The 22,323-nt window shown below is 38.2% G+C and overlaps 5 protein-coding genes across 5 annotated transcripts; 1 reads left to right on the top strand and 4 right to left on the bottom strand.

Moving 5' to 3' along the window:
• Window positions 1-4,516: 4,516 nt before the first annotated feature.
• Window positions 4,517-6,613, bottom strand: BKA55DRAFT_681143 (cytochrome P450; the record flags this gene model as incomplete). Its single annotated transcript, XM_046198239.1, has 6 exons — window positions 6,364-6,613; window positions 6,165-6,241; window positions 5,079-6,105; window positions 4,950-5,029; window positions 4,730-4,896; window positions 4,517-4,676 (listed from the first exon to the last, which is right to left on the bottom strand). The coding sequence occupies exons 1-6, from the start codon at window positions 6,413-6,415 to the stop codon at window positions 4,517-4,519; spliced, it is 1,563 nt and encodes a 520-aa protein (XP_046042069.1). The 5' UTR covers window positions 6,416-6,613.
• A 2,255-nt stretch (window positions 6,614-8,868) lies between these two features.
• On the bottom strand, window positions 8,869-9,671 carry BKA55DRAFT_584966 (uncharacterized protein). Its single transcript, XM_046194400.1, has one exon. The coding sequence runs from the start codon at window positions 9,612-9,614 to the stop codon at window positions 9,102-9,104; it is 513 nt and encodes a 170-aa protein (XP_046042068.1). The 5' UTR covers window positions 9,615-9,671; the 3' UTR covers window positions 8,869-9,101.
• Window positions 9,672-11,306: 1,635 nt separating this feature from the next.
• Window positions 11,307-12,283, top strand: BKA55DRAFT_217081 (uncharacterized protein). The gene is made up of 2 exons (XM_046185205.1): window positions 11,307-11,388; window positions 11,442-12,283. Exons 1-2 carry the CDS (start codon window positions 11,343-11,345, stop codon window positions 11,888-11,890), a joined length of 495 nt encoding a protein of 164 aa, XP_046042067.1. The 5' UTR covers window positions 11,307-11,342; the 3' UTR covers window positions 11,891-12,283.
• A 571-nt stretch (window positions 12,284-12,854) lies between these two features.
• BKA55DRAFT_217051 (uncharacterized protein) lies at window positions 12,855-14,695 on the bottom strand. Its single transcript, XM_046185204.1, has 7 exons — window positions 14,286-14,695; window positions 14,218-14,237; window positions 14,129-14,165; window positions 14,006-14,076; window positions 13,566-13,945; window positions 13,417-13,512; window positions 12,855-13,363 (listed from the first exon to the last, which is right to left on the bottom strand). The coding sequence occupies exons 1-7, from the start codon at window positions 14,554-14,556 to the stop codon at window positions 13,015-13,017; spliced, it is 1,224 nt and encodes a 407-aa protein (XP_046042066.1). The 5' UTR covers window positions 14,557-14,695; the 3' UTR covers window positions 12,855-13,014.
• Window positions 14,696-19,581: 4,886 nt separating this feature from the next.
• On the bottom strand, window positions 19,582-20,557 carry BKA55DRAFT_546242 (uncharacterized protein; the record flags this gene model as incomplete). The annotated part of the gene is made up of 3 exons (XM_046190894.1): window positions 19,582-19,749; window positions 20,187-20,311; window positions 20,401-20,557. The coding sequence occupies 3 exons, from the start codon at window positions 20,555-20,557 to the stop codon at window positions 19,582-19,584; spliced, it is 450 nt and encodes a 149-aa protein (XP_046042065.1).
• Window positions 20,558-22,323: the final 1,766 nt, after the last annotated feature.

Here is a 22,323-nt window from a genome sequence, read left to right as displayed (position 1 = left end):
TATATTTAATATTCTTTTAAAATATTCTTAAATTAGTCCTGGCTTAATATTATAGTTTTATCCTTTTATAAGTCTTATTATTTAAGGATACTTAGGATTTCTAATTTTTATTTTTAGCCTATTTTATACTTATATTATACTCCTTTTAGAAGTAGTAAAGTCTTTACTTTATATTAATTTATACTTATCTTCTTAGTTATAAATTAAGATCTCTTATTACTTCTTATAATTATTTTACTATTACTATTAAGGTTATTAAAAAATATAACTTAGCCAGTCCTCTAGTTAATATATAGGTTTTATTATTTAAGCTAGTTTATTCTAAGGATAATATCTATCTCCTCTCTTAAAGAAATAATATTAAAACTTATTTCTTAATTTTTTCCTTTAATAAGGACCTTAAGGTAATTAATCTCTTAATTTATTATATTATTATTATAATTAAAGAGTTACCCTTCTATATTAATAAGTTAATATAGTAATTATTTCTTTCTTTATAGTATTCCTAACTTTATAACTATTCTTAAATTAATAAAGTTCTTCTTTACTTTACTATTAATCTATATATTTAGCTATTATCCCTTAATTTAAGCTTATAATACTAGGCAATTAGGTTTACTATTTTATATAGCTCCTAAAGTACTTATTAGTTTAAGTCTTTTTTATCTTTATCTATTACTTTTTTATAGCTTTATTATTATAAAAGGCATATTACTTTTCTTAAACTAGTTTAATAAAGTAACTTATATTTTTTATTATTATAATTAACTCCCTTTTAGCATTCTTTAATATATTCCTTTTCCTTTAAAGAGTTATTTATAAATTCTTTATTATATAAATACTATTAAAAATATTTTTTTAATTCTATATCTTATTTATCTAGAGAAATTCCTTATTTAGATTATTTATTATTAATTAGAACTTAATTAAGTCCTTTCCTAAGGTTAATAGGCTTAAAGAGGTATTTTTCTTTTATAGTCTTAAATTTATTCTTTTTATTTTAGAGATATTCCTTTAGTTATTTATATGCTTTTTAAATAAACTCTTTTCTTTTCCTTTTTTATATTTCCTTAAGTTAATAAGTTTAAATCTCCTTTTGCTTTCTTCTTTCTTATAGTCTTCTAAAGCTAGATCTTTAAATTCTCTTTTTGCTTTTTTAATTATTTTTATTATCTATAGGGCTTCTTAATAGAAGTTTTTATTTCTTTAAATCTTATAGTAATATAATATATAAAATTATAGCTTTATTACTTTAAGGTTTTTATATTAATAATATACTAAATATCTTTTATTTCTGTTTTTTAATAAGGGTTATTATTAAGTATACTAGAAATTATAATAAGAAAGTAATTATTATCTTCTTTATCTTATTTATATTCCTTATACTAATAGTATTTATAAGATAGCTATAATAATTTATTATATCTTAAGTAGGTTAAAAATGTTTTTATAATATCTTTAGTATTAAATTTTAGCTCCTTATAATAAGGGTTTATAGTATTTGCTATATAATAAGCCTAAATATATAAGCTCTTAAGCTTATTAATATTACTATATTTCCTAGCTCCTTATAAATATCTATTTTCTATTAAGGTATATATCTTACTATTATATTTATTAAATAGTAATTTATAAGGTTACTTTTACTTATTTTTAATTTATTTATCTTCCTTATAAAGGTATTATATAATATTTTATACAGCCCATCCTCTATATCTTATACTTTAAGAGTATTATTAATAATATATATAAACCTTATTTCCTACTTTATATTCTTTCTTTATTATTTCTTCTTTTTCTTAAATAGTTATTTAAATTAAGATAATATTAATTATCTTAAATACTTTAGGTTATTTTCTTATATTAGAGGTAGTTCTTATTCCCTATAGGTTTTTTAAGTATTTCTTAATTTCTTACTTTAAGGGTCTCTCTTCCTTTATTATCTTAAGGATTTTAATTTATTTTATCTTTTTATATTTCTTCTTTTCTTTTCTCTTAAGGTAGTAAGTATAGTCCTTTTCCTTTTCTTATTATTAATTTTTTAGGTTCTTTTACTATTCTTTTTAGTTTTTAATTGCCTTTATCTTATATAGTATTAGGATTTAAGGTATATTTCCTACTTTAATATCTTTTTTTATTAAAAACTTTTCTTATAGTTTGCAGATTAAGCTATTTAAATATAAGTATTATTTATATTTTAATATAATACCTTTATATAAAGCTATTATATTATATAGGCTTTATATTATTCTTAATACTTAGGTTTATATAGCAGTTTAGGGTTCTTATTTATTAATTACTATTAGTATTTACTTACCTTGATTAAGGTCTTTAGGCTTTCTTAATTAAGGATACTTATTAGCAATATATCTTAACTAATTATAATTATAGTATTTAACTTAAATATATTATAAGGTCTTTTATTATTATTATATTATATTACTTTTAGTATTATAGGTCCTAGTTTAGTTTTATATTATATATTAATATATTTCCTTCTTCCTTAATTAGTATTTTATTATTTATTAGTATTTTACTAAGGGTTATATATTCCTTTATATCTTTTAGCTTGCTTTTTTTAGCATTACTTATATTATTAATTATTAATTTCTATAGTAATATTTACTAGTTTATTTAGGTTTTTTAGTTTAGGTCTAATATTTATTATTATATCCTTAACTTCTAACTTTAATCTTAAATATACCTACGCTATATAAGCTTCTTTGCCCTAGTTTAGCTTAGCTACTTAGTAGCGGTATTTAGCTAGATAGTTTATAATAAATCCTTTTTACTTAAGCTATTATACTTTTATTTCTATAGTATGTTTTTTATTTATTACTTTAAAGCCATTTTTAAGCTTTAATTTAAAGTTTTTATATTTCTTATAAATATATTTTATTATTTCCTATTATTCTTTATATAATTTACTAATATAATCTTAAATAATAGGTTTTATTAATTATAGCGCTTTATCTTTAAGGAATCTTATACTATATTAAACTCTTAATTTATTAATAATAAACTAAATAAAGTAATATATCTAATAGCTTTAGAGGCTAATAAGGAATCCTTAAAGTTTATTAATATTACTATTAAATAATTTAAGTTAGTAAAATTAAAGGATTTCTTTAAGGTCTTTTCCTATTATTATAAGGGCTATAATATATTTAATATATTCTTTATAGAGTTTCTAACTATTTTCTGCTTTCTTTTTAAGTGCCTCTATAATCTTAGTAAGGTTAGCTATCTTCTTTTCTAGGTTTTTAATTTTATTTTTAGCTATATTAAAGCTATTCTTTATATTTTCTAAGAGGTTATTATATTACTAGCTAAGATATTTAAGTTTATATTTAAGTTTTATAACTTCCCCTTTATAAGTACTTAAATAAGCAGGGGTAATATCTTCTTTATTTTTATTATTAATCTTTATAAGAATATCTTCTAGGTTAGGAGATATCTCTTACTGCAGGTAGTACTAGGTATATCTTAAGTTAAAAGGCTAAATTAAAGTTATAAGTATTATTATATTAATATTACTTAGTATTATATAGTATATTCTAAATAAAAGCTATTAATATATAATAATTAAGTTTTTTAAATAGGTAAACTAGTCTATACTAGGTTTATATTTATAAATTATATAAGATATAATATTAAGTATTAATAAATATGTTTTTATATACTAAAGGTAGCCTAATAGCTTAATAAGGAATAATAGTAATCTAAAGATTAGATCTCTAGGGATTATTAGTAATTTATAATAATTTAATCTTAAAGTATTATAATCTAAGTAATTTAATAGAAGAGGATTATTACTAAGAGAAGTAATCCTTTTATAATAAGTAGAAATTATAAGGGCTATATAATATAGCTATATAGGCCGTAATATCTTAATGCTTAATATAAGCTAAAATCTATATAATTAAAAAGCATTTTTTATAAGTATATTAGAGCTATAAGGTTATTTTACTTATTTTAGTAATTATAATATAATTAGTTTAAGTACTTTTAAATAGCCTTTTTCTAATTTAAATATCTTAACTTTAGGATTAATACTTATAAATAGCTTAAAAGGGTAATAATAATAAAACTCTATAATTACTTAAAGCTTATATCCTTAAATATAAAAGCAGCTAAAATAAATATATTATATATATATTAATATATTTAAGTTATTTAAATAGCTTAAAATTAAAACTCTTTAAATAAAACAAAATAAAGTTAATTAATAAAATAATAAGATTACTGCTTTTGCTTAAACCTTACTCTAAGTATATATATTAAAAACCTTCTTTTAGGTAAAAGTAGAATATAAGGTTAATATAAGGATTATTAGCTAATAATAATACGAAACGTCCACTTTCATCGAAAGTAAATAAATCCATAGAGATGTAGGGTATTACCCTACTTCTTCTCGTCTCTAGATGCTAGGCAAGGTAACTTTATGTCTAGCAGTTAAGTCTAACTAGATGTATAGATTCCCTGTAAAATGTCAATCCGCTTGCTATTATAACACTTAGTCTCGGATAACTTCGGTCAGTTTCACATCAAGGTTGCTCTTCTCCCACAGCACGAAGACCTTCTGGTCGTTCCAGTTCTCGCCGCCGGGCATCATCTCGAGATCGAACTTCCAGAGCAAGCGCGCCAATATCATTCGCATTTCGGCATAGGCCAGACTAGGAGAGAGTCAGCTCAGAGTTCGTAGTCGAACATACTGGGAACAAATTACTTCTTGCCGATGCAGTTGCGGGGTCCAACGGAGAACGGCTGAAGAACGGCTTTGTTATCCTCGCTATAGCGAGCATCATCAAGCCAGCGCTCTGGGACGAAGATATCTGGGTCACGGAAGTTGACCTCACTCCTGTACGCTGACCATTGAGGCACAGACACAGATGTCTAGATACCAATGATTAGCTGTTTGCATGACAGCAGCGTCGGGAAACACATACTCCTTCAGGTATCCAGTAGCCACCGATGAATTCACCACCGGCCGGGCTCATTCTCGGAAGATGGGTTGGAACCGGAGGGTCTGGGAAGAGTTAGAATAGTTCGTCAGGTGGGGCCATTGGGGTGCTTACACATGCGGAAGGCCTCAGTGAAGACCGCGAGCATGTACTGAAGCTGGTTGAGTCTAAGTATGGTAATCTCGTCTTCCGACTGGAAAGCGGAACGAATCTCCTGCACTACCTTGTCGTATACATCAGGGTGAGTTAAGAGGTAGTACGTGGTCCCGCTTAGAAGGGTCGCTGTAGTTTCGCTTCCAGCAACAATCAAGATTACCGAATTCTCAACTATCTCGCCCGTCGTCATGCCCTTTTCATTGTCGTTATGACGAAGAATGTAAGACATGAAGTCCTCTCGCTCTGTGTCCTTGGACTGCAGTCGTTTCAATGCGGTGTTCTGGCTCAGTTGACGGTGCTGCTTGGCGCTGCGCTTGAGTGATGGCGGGCTGAGCAGAGGAATCAAAGTATCAAGGTTGAGACGACGAATGATCTGGCTAATTGCCAATACCTTAATGCTCTCGAAGATCATTTTTACCCAGGGATGATAGCCACCCGTTTGCAGACAGCCAAATGGTTCGCCGAAAGCCAGGTCTCCGATGAGGTCGAACGTAGCAAAATTGTACCACCGGACGATGTCAACAACGGTGCCTTCCCCCGCCTTGATCCTCAACTTGTCGATGAAGAGGTCAACATAGTGTTTCATGATATCCTCCTGTTTCCGCAGTGCCTTCTCGGAGAAAGCGTGCGACAACAGACGCCGCATCCTCTTGTGCTCTTCATTGTTCCCGTTAATGATATTGGGATGCTCCGTGGGGGTATAGAATCGAACAGTATCCTTCTCGAACGTTTGTTCTTTGCCGGACTTGTGGCCAAAGATCTCTTTGACGGCGTCGGATGATATGAAAGAGACATCCTCTCGGGTAAACCTGACGACGGGCCCGTAACGGTTGTGGAAGACCCGCAGAGTTTCGTGCCAATCTCCTCGTGCAACATGGTAAAGGTACGGCAAACTGGTGAGACTATAGAGCTTTGGCCCTGGGACGTTCGCCAGCGGGTGGAAGTAGGCATAGTAGATTGAGGAGACAACCAGGTAGGACGGCACCTGCGTCAGAAACGGTCATCTACCAATCCAAAAATGACTGGGTTGGATATGCTACTCACAGCAATGCCTACGACGAGAGCTATCGTCGTGAAGAGGCTGCTCTCCATTGGCCAGCTTGCCACGAGGACAGGCATGTCTAAATACGAAATAATATAACGAGCAATGATCAAAACGCGCCTGAAGAGAAAGGTTCACAAGTGGTAAATGGTGTGTCGAAGGATTGCGGGCTCAGGGATAAATAATGAAAGTTCCCCTTACATATCTTGTAGTCCAGGTGTGGACGATCGACGAAGTCATCTTCGCGAGTCATTGTTGTGTCGGAGTTGCGGATTCCAATGCGGACATAGACAGTGGTTGTGCCGCTCCGGGCATCACAAGCGCCCGGTTGCCCATTAGGACCTAACGGCACCTATCATAATTGTCCACGTCCCACGAAGCCTGTGGATTCTCGGCAGTGGAACCCACGCCCTTAATCCGAGGTGATCTGCACTGCAATCAGGATTCATCGTCAATGCGTACTGCAAAACTCGGAAGGGCAGGATCTTCCGCCCAAGCAAATTGCGCAAGGCCTATGCTGGGGCGGGAAAGGCGGCCGCAGGTCCCAGCAGGCCAGTGCATACCCTGTAGGCTCCCTCCCCAGCACAGACCATTCTCGGATCTATCAACTCTCTTCTGTAAAAAAGAATTCCTTGGCACCCGCTGTTAGCATTCTGCTAAGGCAGAGAATTTTTATAGGCTGAAATAATAGCAAGGATAGCTCTATGGCTAATAGGGCTTTAATAGCTATTAGAAAGAAGGAATTTAAAGAGTTAATTTTTCTTATAATACTTATTCTTAATAATACTAAGCTTTATAAGCTTTTAATTTTGTCTTTAAATATTCTTTTTTTATAATATTTATAACTTATTTAGACCTTAATATTCTAGCTCTATAAGCCTTTATTATTTTAAGCTTTTTGTCTTTAACTTCTTATATAACTAACCTTTATAACCTTAGCTACCTAGATAATATTTATAATACCCTACTGCTTAATATTCCGGGTTATTATACCCTTGTCCTTACCTATAGCTTTATACTACTTTAGCCAACTTCCGCAGCTTTGGCTGCCTAGACAACACCAGCAGCCATTAGCTGCTCGACTTCTTGGGCCTTCTTGGGGCCCTTAACATATAGGGCCTCAGTGCCCCCCTGCCTTCCATAGCTTCGAAGCTGCACGACTGACCTCTATGAATATATACTGCCTAGAGAACCTCTTTTCTATAATAGCCTTAGCTACTACCTAAAATATAACTAGGCCTTAATAATTTATAATATTAGTTAAGATTATTAAATATAATTATTAAGTTAAAATAATATAAAACTTACTTAGATATTATAAAATAAAATAATTATTTTACTTATAAAGTAATATTATAAGTACCTTAGATTTTTCTTTTATAAGGGTTTTTTATAAAAATATAAAACTTTAATTATAATTATTAGTTATTTTAAAAGATATAAACTTTATACTTTTAAATATAAAAAGGGATTTAATTTTATTAATAAAATACCTTTTTAAAATACTATATCTTAATATTAATACTATATTAAATAAAATAATAATTAAATAAGAACTTTTCTTTTTATTATTTATATTAATATCTTAGATAATATACTTAAAACTATTATTAGGCTAGCTATAAGTAGAAAGGTATTACTTAGGGATTAAGTAACTAAGCTCTCTGTTAATATAAGTAGATAATATAAGTGTTTTAGAAGAGGTCAGATATAATAGCAATTATAGATAGTTTAGCTTAGCATGTACTATGCTCCTTTAGGAGACTTCTGGGGCTTTACGGCCTGCCGGATAAAAAATACATATATGCATATTCTCGGATCTATCTATCTAGAAGCTTTTTGCTGCGCTGATTCCCCCTTAACTCAACTCCATTCGGCAGACTTGAAATTGAAACTCGTTTCTTAGGCACAGCGACAAAGACTGAGCTGCATTCATATCATGCAATGGGGGCTGCTTTATATACGCGCAATCGGCGCATGAAGAGGATTGGCCGAGGTTGTTTGCGGCTATACTTTCCTGGACTTCAACGAAACATGACTATCAGGTTGGCTTATTGCGTTGTCGTCTGTAGGTAGAGCTCCTGCGATTCCTGAGGGGCGGTGAATTCACCGGCCCTGGAATGGATGTGCGTCTCTTCCACACTCAACGACCCCACGATCCCGCAACATACCGCTTCTCCACAATCAACTATACCTACCCTGAAGCTTTTCCTTAGAACGAACTGAACTTTGAGATGGGCGCTGGCAGACGGCGTGTGGTTTGCCGTGCGTGTAGTCCAAGACGAGAGCACAGTTGTCGGTTTCGTTAAGGAGAGAGCTTTACCTGGTAGGTTGGTGCTGCCAATGGGTACATTTGACAATGTAATCAAACCATAACGTACATTTGCATAGGGAGCATGGTCACGGACCTATTAATGGCGGCAAGCTCATGGATGGAGATGTATAGAAGAGTCTCGCCATGCTCGCTTGGGTTTAAACGGGGGGAGACGTCGACACGAGAAAAGCCTGTAGAAGTGGGTCTTCGTGGTTCATTCTGTCGGCGGCGGTACTGCTGTTGATGTGAAGCGGCCGTGGGGTATGGCTGCTTGCATAGGCAGTTTTAGCTTCAGTAACACCGCATTCTCAACTGTCTCCCAAGGGCTTCTCCGCGCCCACCGATCTGTCTGCGGGTTATCCGCGTCCTTACAGCAGAACGTAAACACATGGATACAAACAAAGCTTAGCATTTTTATAGCAGTAGACACTACTTCTAGTTTCTTTCCGGTGCCAGTGCCCTCTGAGCTCTCCTCGAGCTAAGACCTTACTTTCGGACCTTGACCTCGCTACAACATGTTTCCCGGTCACAGCCACACAAACGCCAGGCCCTCTACATCTTGAGATAGTAGAGGTTTCTTTACTGCCAACCTAGCACCCTTCGGTCGCATCATTGCCTACTCCTCTCAAAACAGAGCCAGTGGATTAGGCGAGTTAGGGTCATACTGCTGGACCACGTCCCAATGCTCTTGGATACATGTTCCATTGAAGCGGTAAAAGTCCACTACAGCGAAAGGCTCCTCGCCAGGGGCAATGTCTGCACGGTAGTGGAAGTACCCAATGTGGTTGTCGCCAAAGTTGGTGTTAATGATGGTGTATTTTGTGCTGGCGAGGTTAGGCTGCGAGTTGAAGAAGTCCAGAGTATTTTGCAGTCCCGACATGATGGCAGGGTTATGCTGGATAATATCGTCGGCCGCGAACGTTTTGTACGCCCTGTAGAAGTCGCGTTGGCCGATGGCGGTGGCGACAAACTTGGCGAAGATTTCTCGCTGCTGCTCTAGAGTTGCTGGCCGGGGTGAGCAGTGTTGGCTGCAGGTCGTGGCACATCTTTCCACCATGCTGGGCTCGTCTATGGGGGTGGACGAGACTGTGGTAACAGCGAGCGCGGAGACAAAGAGGGTTTGAAGGTCGAAACGCATGATGAACGATTGAAAATGCTGAATGAATAGTCGAAAAACTTGGGGCTAAGTCGGAACTTGTTGAGGTGATGTGGATGTCTCGATTTTCTGATCAGGAGTGCTCGAAGCTTTATACGGCGACTGATCGGATGAACCGGTTCTATCTGGAGACGGTGCCCAAAGCTTATTTGCGCGCCGTCAACTTCGCACACATTTGTAATCTGGGTTCTTCCGCCGTAATGTCCGTCAGCGGCCGACGCTGCCGCACCCACTCATTGCGGAACGTAGTCCTGTTCTCCAAGTTACGATCATGTACGACTACTTGTTCATAACGCCGGCTTGTATATTCTTAGCACCGGCGGGAAGACCCTGCACAGTGTTAAGAGAGAACACAGCAGATGAAGTTAAGGAAGCAGAAAGGTCATAAGCTGACAGAAAAGGTTTAGCGTGGTGGGCTACATATAAGACATGCGAATCGGGCTCCCCCTAGGCTCGAGTTCTGGGGGACTTTGGTGGAATTTGCGCAGGTAGTTAGTAAAGGTAATTTTATTTTTATAAAAATCTAACTATTATTACATATATAATAATATATATAAAAAATAATAAAAGAGAATATAATTAACTAATTATTATTTATAAAACTATTTTTTCTTTATCTTTAGTTAAGAAATATATAAAAGAAAGCTTCTAACCTGTTCCTGAGATGAAAGTATAGTCTAAGCTCGGAGGCTGCTTTTGAAATATCGTTATAACCTAGTTACTTGGTCAGGAGCTTAAACCAATAAAAGGAGGGCTTGAACCAGATAGTATCCTTGCTGCCTCCACAGTGGCTTCCTGAAACGGCTAGCTGAGATGGATATATATAGGGGTACTTCGAGATACTAATTATATATTAAGGCTTTGGCTAATAATGGCATGGATTGGACTAGATAGTACCCTAGTAGGCTTTATAATAATATCTAAATAAGGTAAGTCTTATTTTACTACAGATCTAGCTAAATAAAGTAATTATATAAATATATAAAGGCCAAATAACTAGATAATTATAAATATAATTATATTATATATAGCCTAGACTTTATTACCTTATATATTATAAATTTAAAATATAATATATATAATATTAAAAGGCTATTTAATTTATTTATAAGATTATTATATATTTTTTATTACTAAGCTTACTCTTTTATTATAATTACTTATTATAATTATTATTTACTTTTACCCTAGATTGCTGTATTTAGTCTAATAGCCTTCAAATACTATGCACTAGGATAACCTCTTATTTGCTTTTTCCCCATAACCTTGCAAACTCTCTCAGCAGGCGCTTCTATCCCTCCGAACCAATAATTGTTTCTTAGCCCTGTCAGCCCACCTAATTATGTGCTGAGTTTCGAAATTAAGCTCGCCCCTTTATCAGGCATATTAAAGAAACGCGTCCCAGCGACGCGTGAAGGGAATAACAACAATGAAGACGACCAAGATAACGCCAGAACTAGAGAGGGAGAGAAAAAGGCTTGACGAACCTGCTGATCTAGGAACGTGCGATTCGTTCTGCCCTTATCTTCGCGAAATCGTTTGCTTCCCGAGATCATGCCGCCTCTATCGGTTTCGGTCAAGTCCAAGAAGCAGAAAGAGCGGGATCGTGGTAGAAAACGGCGCCAATAGTTAAGTCGGCAGGGTCAAACGCGGTAACTCCGAGAAGTTAATAGCCATGAAACCATCCGGCTAGTGAGCCAGGTCCAAGCCATGGAGGACAATGTTGACAATCGTGAGTTAGACTCACCAACCCAAGATATCTCTTCCCATTATTGAACTCATGGTCCTGCATTCTGTCAGGTCATTCACACGAGCAGTTCCATCGTGGCCATCCTGCCGCCTTGTCAGACAACATTCAACACCTCCTACCACAGATCTCTACTGTTCACGATTCCTCCATTAGCAGCCATACTCCTCTACGAATTTGTTCCCCCACAGCCGCGCCATGGGACGCTCCGGTGGCGCATTCTCCGAGAGATGAAAGACGAACGAGTGATGCGTCCGAGGCCGATATTATTTATACAAGCGGGAGAGAACCATTAACAGAAGTACTGTCCGAGGCTGTAGCTACTGCTGTGACAGGTCTTGCGGATGCGGGCGGAGATGTGCGAGCACTAGCGGGCCGTCTACGAAGAGATCCAGCCTTGTCGGAATGTGAACTCACTCGACGCCGCGTTCGAGCCTATCATGCCCGTCAACATCCGTCAAGGATGCCACAGACTGCGCAGTCCCGGAATGATGATATTTCGTCAAATTAGGTCAATTCAGAAAACCTGTGTTCCGATCAGGGTGATCAGCATTTTGTATACGATGATCCGAATATGCCTGTTGATTCCCATCAGGGTGGTGACGCGCAACATGCGGCAAGGTATTGGAACCAAATTAGTCCCAGCTCTCTGGTTTCTTCTGCAACCTCGGACTTAGGTCTCGATCCGTTAAATACTGACCATTTCTACCCCATCTACGGCGATGATTCCCGCTCACTTTCGCCTGATCGCTCGATAAGGGAGTGCCCAACGTCCCCAATCGGTGTCGCCGACCGAGTACCGGAAGATCTTCCTTACCTCAGTCGCTTTATTGAAGGCTCTTCGAGCTCAGGAGACACGGAGTAGTCTTAAATTTCTTAAATCGCAAATCACAACATACAATCGTATTATTCAAACATTATTTACTGCTAAGTATCACTATAAGCCCGTCCCTCTACTATATTATATGCACTTAACCCCATTATCTAACAAGAGGCTTCCTCAGGTCCAGGTTTATATAAGATTTATAATCATGCCTAGGCTTATAGTCTTTAAGAAAGGGCCTAGCTCCTCTAAAATTTATTACTATTGGAGATGTTAGATCAATAATCAGTCGCGACTTAGAGAGAGGCAGGGGAAGGTAGAGTTAATCATGACCACAGTAGAGAAAGACTCTAGCCGTAAGTGTTGCTTGCCAACAAGACACTAAATTCGATGGTCCGGTATCGGGAACGCCTGCACTGTTACTGATCCCCTCAACGCATGTGGGCGATCCCAGGATCAACATCCCTCTCGCGGCGACGACTCGGCAGGTCATATGGAGAACGACCTGAACCCTCCCACGGTTCCCTACTCGTGTGTAACCGTCGGCCTGACTGCGGAATTTCTGCGATACCACATTACTCCCATTGAACGCATGCTATGGTTCCCCTCTGCGCCAGTGACAATTATCCCGGCTATTCCACTTTATCCGCAGCCTCTGTGATTGCCCTTGCTACCCTACTCGCTTGCTGTGCCCTCGAATGTCGGATCCAGTGATATTGTGCTTCCCCTGCGGCACGCCCCAGGGGAAAAGCTGTGAGCTGGTGGGTTCAGCCCATTGCTGCTGCTTTCAGTGAATACTTGGGGTGAGGCTGCTACTCTTGAAACCGCGTTCGGATCTTAGCGGAGGCCAAATGGGCAACAGAATTCCCGTCTCCCTGAGAGTTAGCGTCGGCTTGATTTTGCCTCTCCGATTCAGTTGGTATGGAAGGCCCAGTGGTGGTGGCAGCAGCTGATACAGTGCTGGTCGCAAGGTAACAGTCTGGAACGGCATGCATACCTTGCTGACATCGTTTGTGGTAGATACCACAGAATGAACCGACCAAATTCCAATCCATGGACGGCTGGGGCCTAGGAGTAAAGGTGTCGGGAAAGAACTTTTGAAGAAATGGCTTCATAAATGGTAGGCATGCACAGATTAGGGCAAGATGAACTTCCGCAGTCCTATTGTGAGCAATGTTAAAACCAAATACAGCTCAGGAACGGTTAGCACTCACCACCAAAGCATGCCAGGAACAGCCTGCCATGGAAGATCATTATACTTGAGGGAATCCACGGTTATCTTAGCCCGGATAACACCGATAATTAAAACCCTGTTCTTCGGTTAACATAGCTTTGAAAAATCACGAGTAAATTGACAACTTACAATCCACCCGTCATTAGAATCCCAGTGACACTTAGCTTTTGCCACTTGGGGAGCCGCGATCCGCGCATTATAAATACGGGAAGAACGAGAATAACCGCATCAGTAATCGAGTTCATAACCCCGCTGAAAACAGTGACACCCAGAAATCTTATACATGTGCCTGTGGTGATGGTGTAGTCCCAGAACTTCTCGATTGGCTGACAGGCGTAGACCCATTGAAGTGCAACGATGAGACTGTAAACAGCGACTGTAACTATGGTGAAGTGTATTGTGAGCCTTAGCTTTGGCTTCGCGGTCACGAATCGGAGCAAGAAAACCAAGATCGCGGTCTTGGTCAGCATGATCGTGATGCCGTAGAATGTGAGTACAACAGCTCCTAGCTAAAGAAGAATTATCGTTACTGGAGTAAACCTTAAAGGATCAGATCTTGGGACCTTTACTTTCATGAAGTTTCTGTTGAATGTTACAAATGGGATGTCCCATAGATGACGTCCCAAACCGTACTTCGTCACTAATTTGGAGTCAGCCGAAAGCGCGATAGAGGTTGTAGCGGCAGAGTTTACCGGCGCAAAGCAACACCGAGTACACGAGAGCGAGCACCTAGATAGCCGTCAGAGTCAGGTCCAGAAAAGGCCGGCCGAGATGAAGGTACCCATGAGATGACAAGGAGATCTAGAAGCATTAGTAACGAACTAGAGAATCTGGCAAGCCAACACTCACAGTCATCTGTTCCTCTCTGGTGTGTAATTGACAAGATGGTGTACAAGCGAAGCGCTATGAAAAGAGAGGACAGAACAGAGAATGCGACGGAGACGACGATGATTTTGTGGGCGGTGCTAGGAGGATTGAGAAAGTCGGAGGTTATGCCAGGAGGGGGTGGCCCGGCTGGCGGCCGAGAGTCGTCTCGCTGCCATATGTCGCCTCTAGCTGTCATTGTCCCGCGATACTCTGGACACGTCAAAAGGGGCTGCTCTAGATCCAGGAAATACATGTAGTGGGAATAGCGAACTTGATAAAAGGCATATGGGCGGGGATGGCGTTCACTTCCGGATGCCGGCCTGTGTTCCTTTTCCCCTTTGGTTGTCCTAACCCTTTCCACTCGTCCCAACTCGTGACTTGTCACTTCGCCGGGGGAGATTTCTGAGACAACCGCAGCCCCTAAGTGGCATTATCCTTTGCTGGCAGTGACATGTCTCTGTTGAGACCGTATGACCAAGCCATGACAGGCATATGACGTTTGCATTCACCATCCTTTCGTCGCCGAGTGTATTAAATATTGCTTTCCTGCGACTGTTTGTGCTGCAAGGGCAAGAAAGGTGACGTAGCAGGGGTATGGATTGTTGCGTTCATTAGAGGAAAGAAAAACATCCGGTTGGTTGCTCCACATGAATCAACGGGGCGAGGCCATTTGACAAGGAGAAACCCGCATCCCAGCCACCAATTGATCGGAATAGCAATTTATCCGTCAAATAACGGATCTCCACACTTAGAGTTCTGGCCGCGCCCAAGGTTGCCAATCAAATCCATGGGGCGACGCGAGGAGGCAGAGCTGATGTGCCCTGAGTTTGCTCCGTTCACAACTCAGCCTTGCCATTTGACAGTAAAGGCGTCTGGCGCCGACGCTATTACCCGGTGGCGCACCATCATTGGCATCGAATCGTTACATTTTACCCTCTGATCGACCGCTAACGGCCCACTGTTTGAAACACGCGATCGTCACAGGACGACCATCGGGCTTCTACTACACAGTTCCAACGTTGAAGGTTAGATTAGATACTAGCGGCGAAATTGTCCTGATGTTCCTTACAGAGATGAAGCATGTGCAAGAAGCTAAGGCGTACCTTGGAAACATATGCCACATAGTTCGTCATGAGAAACTTTGTTTGCGTTAAGGAATACTAATAAATTATATAGAGGTACTAATTCCTATTTAGTCTTCTTTAACTTAAATTACTTACAGCGGCATGTAATAAGTTTAAATACCTTTTGATGGCAGTCTAGCCCTTTTTATTTTAGCTAGCTTCTAATCCCAGTAAGAAGCTCATAATAGCCAATCAGCATAGCTTAAATTGGCATACGAGAGATAATATACACACAGACTCAACCTAAAGCAGCTAGCAGCTTGAAAAGATCGACGCCAGGTATTCAAACTTATTGCCATCCCCTGTACCTCACACACAAGCGACACGGGGGTTGCCACGGCGGTGCTGCATAGGCTTCAATTGTCTCCATCCGTCCGACCTCGAGTGTCGCGAGCGGGTGCTTCTTTCGCAGTCTGTGTATGCGGGATTCCGCGTACCGCCCCGACCAGCACTACGATTTCGGCATCCTCGTCGACCAGTTCTCTGAGATGTCCCATCAGACTTCCAACGCCCTCCATGACATCGCCTACATTAACCACTCCGCGCCCCTCGCCCCTTAGATCGAGAACCCTAAGCAGAAGCAGCAAGGCATCTGTCCGGATTGCCCTGTGATCTGACCCATGTTCGGTCTAGTGAATGCCGCATTGAACTATATCTTCGACCAGTTCAGACGACACAAGCATCAGGTTGATTGTGCTCTCCGCACATAGCCCGCGCCACCAAGTCTGAGATTACCGGGATCAGTTAGTCCCGCTAATGCGGCCGCATTCCCCGCACTGGTCCCTCCGCCAGTCCCAGCCCCTCAGGTCAGACGGTGAGTCAGTATCATCCATGCTGTGGGAACAGTCAAGAGGGACGGAGTTCCACAGTACGCTTGCTCGCGAAGCCAGGAAAATACGCCATCTTCATCGTGCTCAACTCCTTGGTCTCTCCCGCGGTCAATGGGGTATGCATATGCGGGCAGCGATAAACAGGAATCCCCACAATCAGACTATTGTTTCTCGCTCCTAACTCGCCCACGCCTCGGATTGTTGCTGGGTTGCAAGGTCTCGCAGCGTGTCGTGGCATGCGGCTGATCTCCGCCTCGACTTGAAATGACACGCAGCAAAAACAAGACTCGCATCCACCATGGCCACCCGCAGCGACCAGGCTTGCAAAGCCTGCAAAAAGCAGAAGCGATGCTGCGATAAAGTTCTCCCTGAATGCAGCCTATGCCGGCGAACCCAGCGCTTGTGCCAGTATGAAAAAAAAAAAAAAAAAAAAAAAAAAGAAATAAGTTAATATCTTAGTATATAGTTTAGCTAATTATTATATAATTTAATAACCTAATACTTCTGTTTTAATAGTTTTTTTATTAAGATTAATTATAATATATATATTATAATTCTTTACTTAATTAAATTAAATAAAAGGTATATTACCTTTTAGCTATTATTATAAATTGCTATTATTTTATTTTAGTTTATAATAAATATAACTTGCTTATTTAATATAAATATATTTTAAATTAGCTATTATAAGTTATAGTATTATAATATTATTATTTTTAATTTCCTACCTAGGAGCCTGCCTTATATATATATAAGTATAATTAATATCTTTTAAAATAAATATAACTTATAAAGCTATATTTTATTATTTTATTATTTTTACTAATTTATATTTTATCTTATATTAATACTTTTATTAATTATATTACTTTTACTAGCCTAGGCTTTAATTAATTATTCTTTAGATTACTTATAAATAATTAACTTACTTAAAGTTATATTATATTATTAATTATCCGTCTTATATTAATTATTTAATTAACTTTTTAATATAATTCCTTAAATAACTAGTTTAGTATTTTATATGTCTTTATAACTTAATTATAAAGTACATAAGTAAGTTTTTTAATATTAAGCTCTTTACTTATAAAAAATAGCGCCTCTCTAATATCTGCCTATTATATTAATAGCTACCCTCTTATTTTTTTATAATACCCTTTTTTATATATTATTTACCTAATACTTATATTTATAATAATATAACTATTAATATATATTATATAATACTTTCTAAATATAAGTATTACCTTTACTCTAACCTTACTTTAATTCTATAACTAACTTTTAAATATAACCTTTAAAAAGAATAAGTAGGCCTATTATAATAAATTAACTAATATATCTATATATAAGTATAGCTTTATATAGCCTAGTATAAATTACTTAATACCTAATATTATATAAAAGTATAATAATAAGTTTATATATATATTTCTATTAATTATTATTTTTATTTTATTTCTTATTATTAGTATTTATATTTTTAATATTATAAAACTTACTATCTTAACTTTTAGTAAATATGTTTTTTTAAAGCTCTTTATTAATATTATATAATAAGCTTTATTACTTATTTATAAATTAAATCGCCTAGTATAAAGATATCTTCTTATATTTAATATAATATAACCTCTAGTAAAAGCTTAAGTAATAGTACTTTATTAAGTAATATTTAATTATTAATACCTTTCTACCTTTTTAGCTAAATAATATATTATTTAGATTTATTATTATAATATTAATAAGCTATTATAATATTTCTATTAATATATTATTAAGTTATTAGTAGTAGTAGTTTACCTTATAATTAAAGCTTTACTTAAGTTAATTAAGTAATAATTACTTATATATTACTTTTTTATCTTCTTACCTAGCCTAACTTCTTTTAACTACCTTTATTTATATTTATATAGCTACTTAATAACTATTAAGTAAATCTTAAAAAGTAAAGTATTATACTTAATATAGCCTTTTAAGTTATATTAAATTATATTTTATATTATTTTTTAAGTCTTTTTTTTCAGAGTTATATAATATTTTCTTTTTTTAATTAGGCCTAACTTATAATAATTATCTCTTTTATAATATTATATTTTATAATATTACTTTTATCTTAAATAATTTAATACTAAGTATATTTCTTACTTATTTAAGTATATTATATACCTTGTTTTTATTAAACTTTTATTATTTTATATTTTACTTTTTTTTAATAGTATATAATATTATCTTAGAATATTCTAAGATATTTATATTTAATATAATTATACTCTTTTAATATTAAGAGCTATTAAATAGCTATATTACTATTTATTAAAACCTCTTCATAAAGAGGGACGCCACGTAGCGCGATTGGGTGCATACCTGGAATGCGATGGGAACTGGCGGGCATTGGATCTTTACATAATAATTCTCTGCCCCTTTATCGGGCATGCGGTTGTACTCTATGATGGTATGGACACCCGGGCCCGGGAGAGTCTACTGCCATATCTTGGCTTGGATCTCTGGGGCCAGGAGTCTAAATTGAGGAAAGATCATGACCTGGTTCTGTGCTTGAGACATGGTGAGATGGATGTGAAGGAAGATAAATACAAAAGATGAATGTAAAGAAAGTTAAAGTTGAATATGAATGAAGTTGAATGTGCAAGGAGATCAAGAAGTAACAGAGAGAGTTAGTGGCAGATTATGAGGGAACGGAACTACTAGTCTTAATCAAGAGACCAACGTTGGTAGTCCTGGCTCAATGCCACTATATCAGGTTGCTCCTCTCTTTGACCACCATGGTGCCAGCGCACCATTTTTAGAATTGATATGCCAGGAAAGAACGTGGATGTGAGCAAACATGCGAAGAAAACATGGCAGTAACGTGCCAAAACTTTCTGGTTAGCTCGTAAGCGATGCAGCAAGCCGAAATCCTCCCCCCGGAATCTTCCATCCACTCTATTGGTCCCAGTAGTTCTCGCTGACAAAACTGATGTCGCCTGGAACAAGCCCTCACAGTAATTTCCAAAGCCTAGACAAACAGAAGAGCCTGAAATCCGTGTTCCTGCTTGACCGATCCTGACTAGAAGTTTTTTCATGTAGAGTTTAACGCTTGGGAGATGTCTCTCTTTCGCCTGCATGGATATGGATTGCATGATTGAAACAACAATGTCTTAGCTCTGGGAGGGAGCTTGTGCGTTCTAATCTACAAACAGCTAATCTGTGGCGTGCCGAGCTGGCAGACGCCAAGAATAGAGGGTCAACGCTTAGACATAAGTCACCAACGTGAAGGGCGAGATTTAATGTTACTCATGTCACTACCCATGGGCCGGGATTCAGGGCTCAGAAGAGGGTTGGGTCGACAGAGACGACATGACCCTGGTAGCTATCTGTGCATACGTGATCCCTGACCCGATTCAGATGGACAAGCATGTCTAGCCCGATCTGCGCTGGTGACCGGCCCTTCTGGACCTTGCTTGTGAGGGAAATGTGCCTGGATCGATAGAGTATCTACCCAGCATGTCATAGCCTCCCCGCAAGCGGCCTGTGCCGTCTGCAGCGGGGTACATTACGGTGTAGATGATGCATGTGTTATTTGCAGTTGAGACCTGTGGCTGAGAGCTTATAATCACCACACAGAACTTAGCATGTACACCTCAGTAGTGAAGTTGAAGTTATGCATCCAAATTACGATTTGTATTGCACATATTAAATATTTTGCACTAAATGTCTAAGATGATGTAGTATGACAAGGAGCGAAATAAACTCAGAAACCGGGCATTTGCATATTATCACATTTCTCAAGCCAGCCCAACGTTGCTGAATAGCCATCTTCCGATTCATGTGCCAAGCAGCGGTCAGACTTTGTACTGTTGGGTGAGCAGCGCCAAATTACCAGCTCAAGTGAAAAAGTCCAACTAAAACGAAAGAGCCTGTTTCAGTCTCACCAAATGCTGGCTCCCATCTTTGGCGTTGGTAACAGCCGGAGGTCCATTGCCACGCAGCTCATTCTCCAGCTTAGTTCGGAATTCCGATGAGTCCCACTTAGAGTGGCAAACAGTTGTTTCCCATGCTGTGCCAGAGATATTTAGCGCTGAGCTGATGGGCCTCCTTGGAAGATCACATCCTTGCTTGTTTGATCATGATCTTGAGTATCCGTACCATCGCCAAGATCTTGGTTGGTGAGGCTTACAGAGATCCTTTTGTCTTGATAGTGGGCTTTGGATGAGTTTTCTCCCTCTTCTGTTGTAGTTGGAGGGGGGGCTGGATTATGTCTCTTCCAGCTGGGACCGTGTATATCACCATAACAGAAAGACATGATATACTGAGATTAGTTTACACTATTTTACTGTAGTCTATACTGCAACCAGCTTATTATAGTTTATACTATAATTAGGTTACTATAGTTTATATTAAAATCTTATCTCAGTAAAACATTACGGCTTGACTGTTTAACCCTTCTTCTGCCTACATAACCCCTTTCATTAATATGGCTTACCCTAGAGCCTCCGCACTATCCTCGTTTCATTATATTGATATCCATAATTGCAGTGGCTTTAGCATTAAGCTAACCTTCGCCTAGTCTTACTTCCCCTTCAAAACAGTAGACAGCCGCCTCCGCCTATACCGCATCGCCCTTACCTCAAACCGCTAATAGTCCTATAGCGAACTCCCTTTATTCAATCTTCTTTAATACTGACTCGGTTCTTCTCCAGATTTCACGCACGGTAATGTCGTCGCCTACCATGCTAATGATGCTGTAGAGAGGGACTTTCTTGATTGTTATGAGCTTGGAAATGTTCATCGGTGACCGAATAGGTAAGTACTTGAGTTAAACCGAGCCCCTTGAATGATAAGCATGCTTATAGCCTCTTTCTAGCTGCATGATAACCTAGTTATCAGTGCCTCGGACTATTTCAGTAACCCTTCTCAGACGCAATTAACCTTATGCGCTCCAAGCTTGGCACCCTTTATCCATTTCTCTATTTCCCCTCCACAGTCTCAATCGTTTTATATGTTTTACTAGATCTTGTTTCGGCTTCGACATTGGTCTTGTCGATCTCTCTTTTTACCAGCTTGTCACTCCCCTTTTCACACTGGGCAATCTCCTTGACAAAGGTCAATTTGTCTTAGTCTGCCTTGAAAGTTTTCTCCTTCTCAGATAGGACTTCACTGAGTTCTCAGCCTCCTTCGACTTCGGCATCCATAAACACCTCAATGATAATTCAGGATGGTGACACTGGGAGATCTGTACCTTTGACATCGAGCGGCACAGTTCATTCGTACCTATGCTATCTAATCAAAGGCTTAGTCTACAAGGTCAAGGGAGGATTTATCGTCCAAGTCGGGCATTGAGAATAGGCCCGGGGACACCAACAATGCGGCTATGGAGCTGGAGGGCGATTTCCTGCCTCCAACTGCTGAGTCTTGATGTCTGGACATCAAGTCTGCGCTCGGAACCAAGCTTGCCTTTTGGCTCTGCTGTTTGTGAGCAACGGTAAGATCGTTGTAGGTATTCCGATGAGTTGGCTATTGTCAGAGCCCTCAATACCACCAAGGGCAGGAAGCAAACCTCCATCGAAGGGAAACGATCCAAGAGACTAGTGTCACACTTATTGCTAACGACAGCAGTGCCTTTTACAAGCCACATTGCTTCATGCCGGCATCAACAAGCTTGTTGCCTTGTAGCAGTGGTCAACTCGGTAAAGAGCGTCATAGGCATTGAGTTCTCGCTGTGCGCTTTTGTATCCGTCTTGGAGACTAGCAGACAGTCGAGCGAAGTAGGAGCAAAGGCGGGGTTGGTCGACTGGTCGTCCCAGCGGTTGAGCTATTCTGTGCACCATTTCTGCGGACTTGAGCCGTCAATCGTTGCGTCAAATTTGCTTGGATGAAGACTTGGCCCAGCAATTTGGAATATGGTTGCCGATCTCCAGTTGTGAGAAAAGACATAACAAGGTCAGGTTGCAGCGATCCAAGCTTCAACAAATTGTGCTCCCGAAGACTTCACATTACGGAAACGTCAAAGAGAAGCATCCTTAGTCAACAAAGGCACCGATAAACCAAGTGGCGGGATAGACCCAGTGT

The sequence above is a fragment of the Fusarium redolens genome (assembly GCF_020744475.1).
Source record: "Fusarium redolens strain MPI-CAGE-AT-0023 chromosome Unknown BKA55scaffold_28, whole genome shotgun sequence".
Classification (NCBI taxonomy): domain Eukaryota; kingdom Fungi; phylum Ascomycota; class Sordariomycetes; order Hypocreales; family Nectriaceae; genus Fusarium; species Fusarium redolens.
Note: the sequence above shows the minus strand (reverse complement) of the source record. Positions and strands in the feature narration are given on the sequence as shown.

What these genes read in the sequence shown, in the direction of transcription:
- BKA55DRAFT_584966 (XM_046194400.1), bottom strand. Translation starts at nt 9,614, where the DNA reads ATGCGTTTCGACCTTCAAACCCTCTTTGTCTCCGCGCTCGCTGTTACC.
- BKA55DRAFT_217051 (XM_046185204.1), bottom strand. Translation starts at nt 14,556, where the DNA reads ATGTATTTCCTGGATCTAGAGCAGCCCCTTTTGACGTGTCCAGAGTAT. An exon ending in CCAGAGAGGAACAGATGACT is followed by an intron (nt 14,238 to 14,285) that starts GTGAGTGTTGGC and finishes TAATGCTTCTAG; the next exon opens with ATCTCCTTGTCATCTCATGG. An exon ending in TCAACAGAAACTTCATGAAA is followed by an intron (nt 13,946 to 14,005) that starts GTAAAGGTCCCA and finishes ATTCTTCTTTAG; the next exon opens with CTAGGAGCTGTTGTACTCAC.
- BKA55DRAFT_217081 (XM_046185205.1), top strand. Translation starts at nt 11,343, where the DNA reads ATGGAGGACAATGTTGACAATCGTGAGTTAGACTCACCAACCCAAG. An exon ending in GTTAGACTCACCAACCCAAG is followed by an intron (nt 11,389 to 11,441) that starts ATATCTCTTCCC and finishes CAGGTCATTCAC; the next exon opens with ACGAGCAGTTCCATCGTGGC.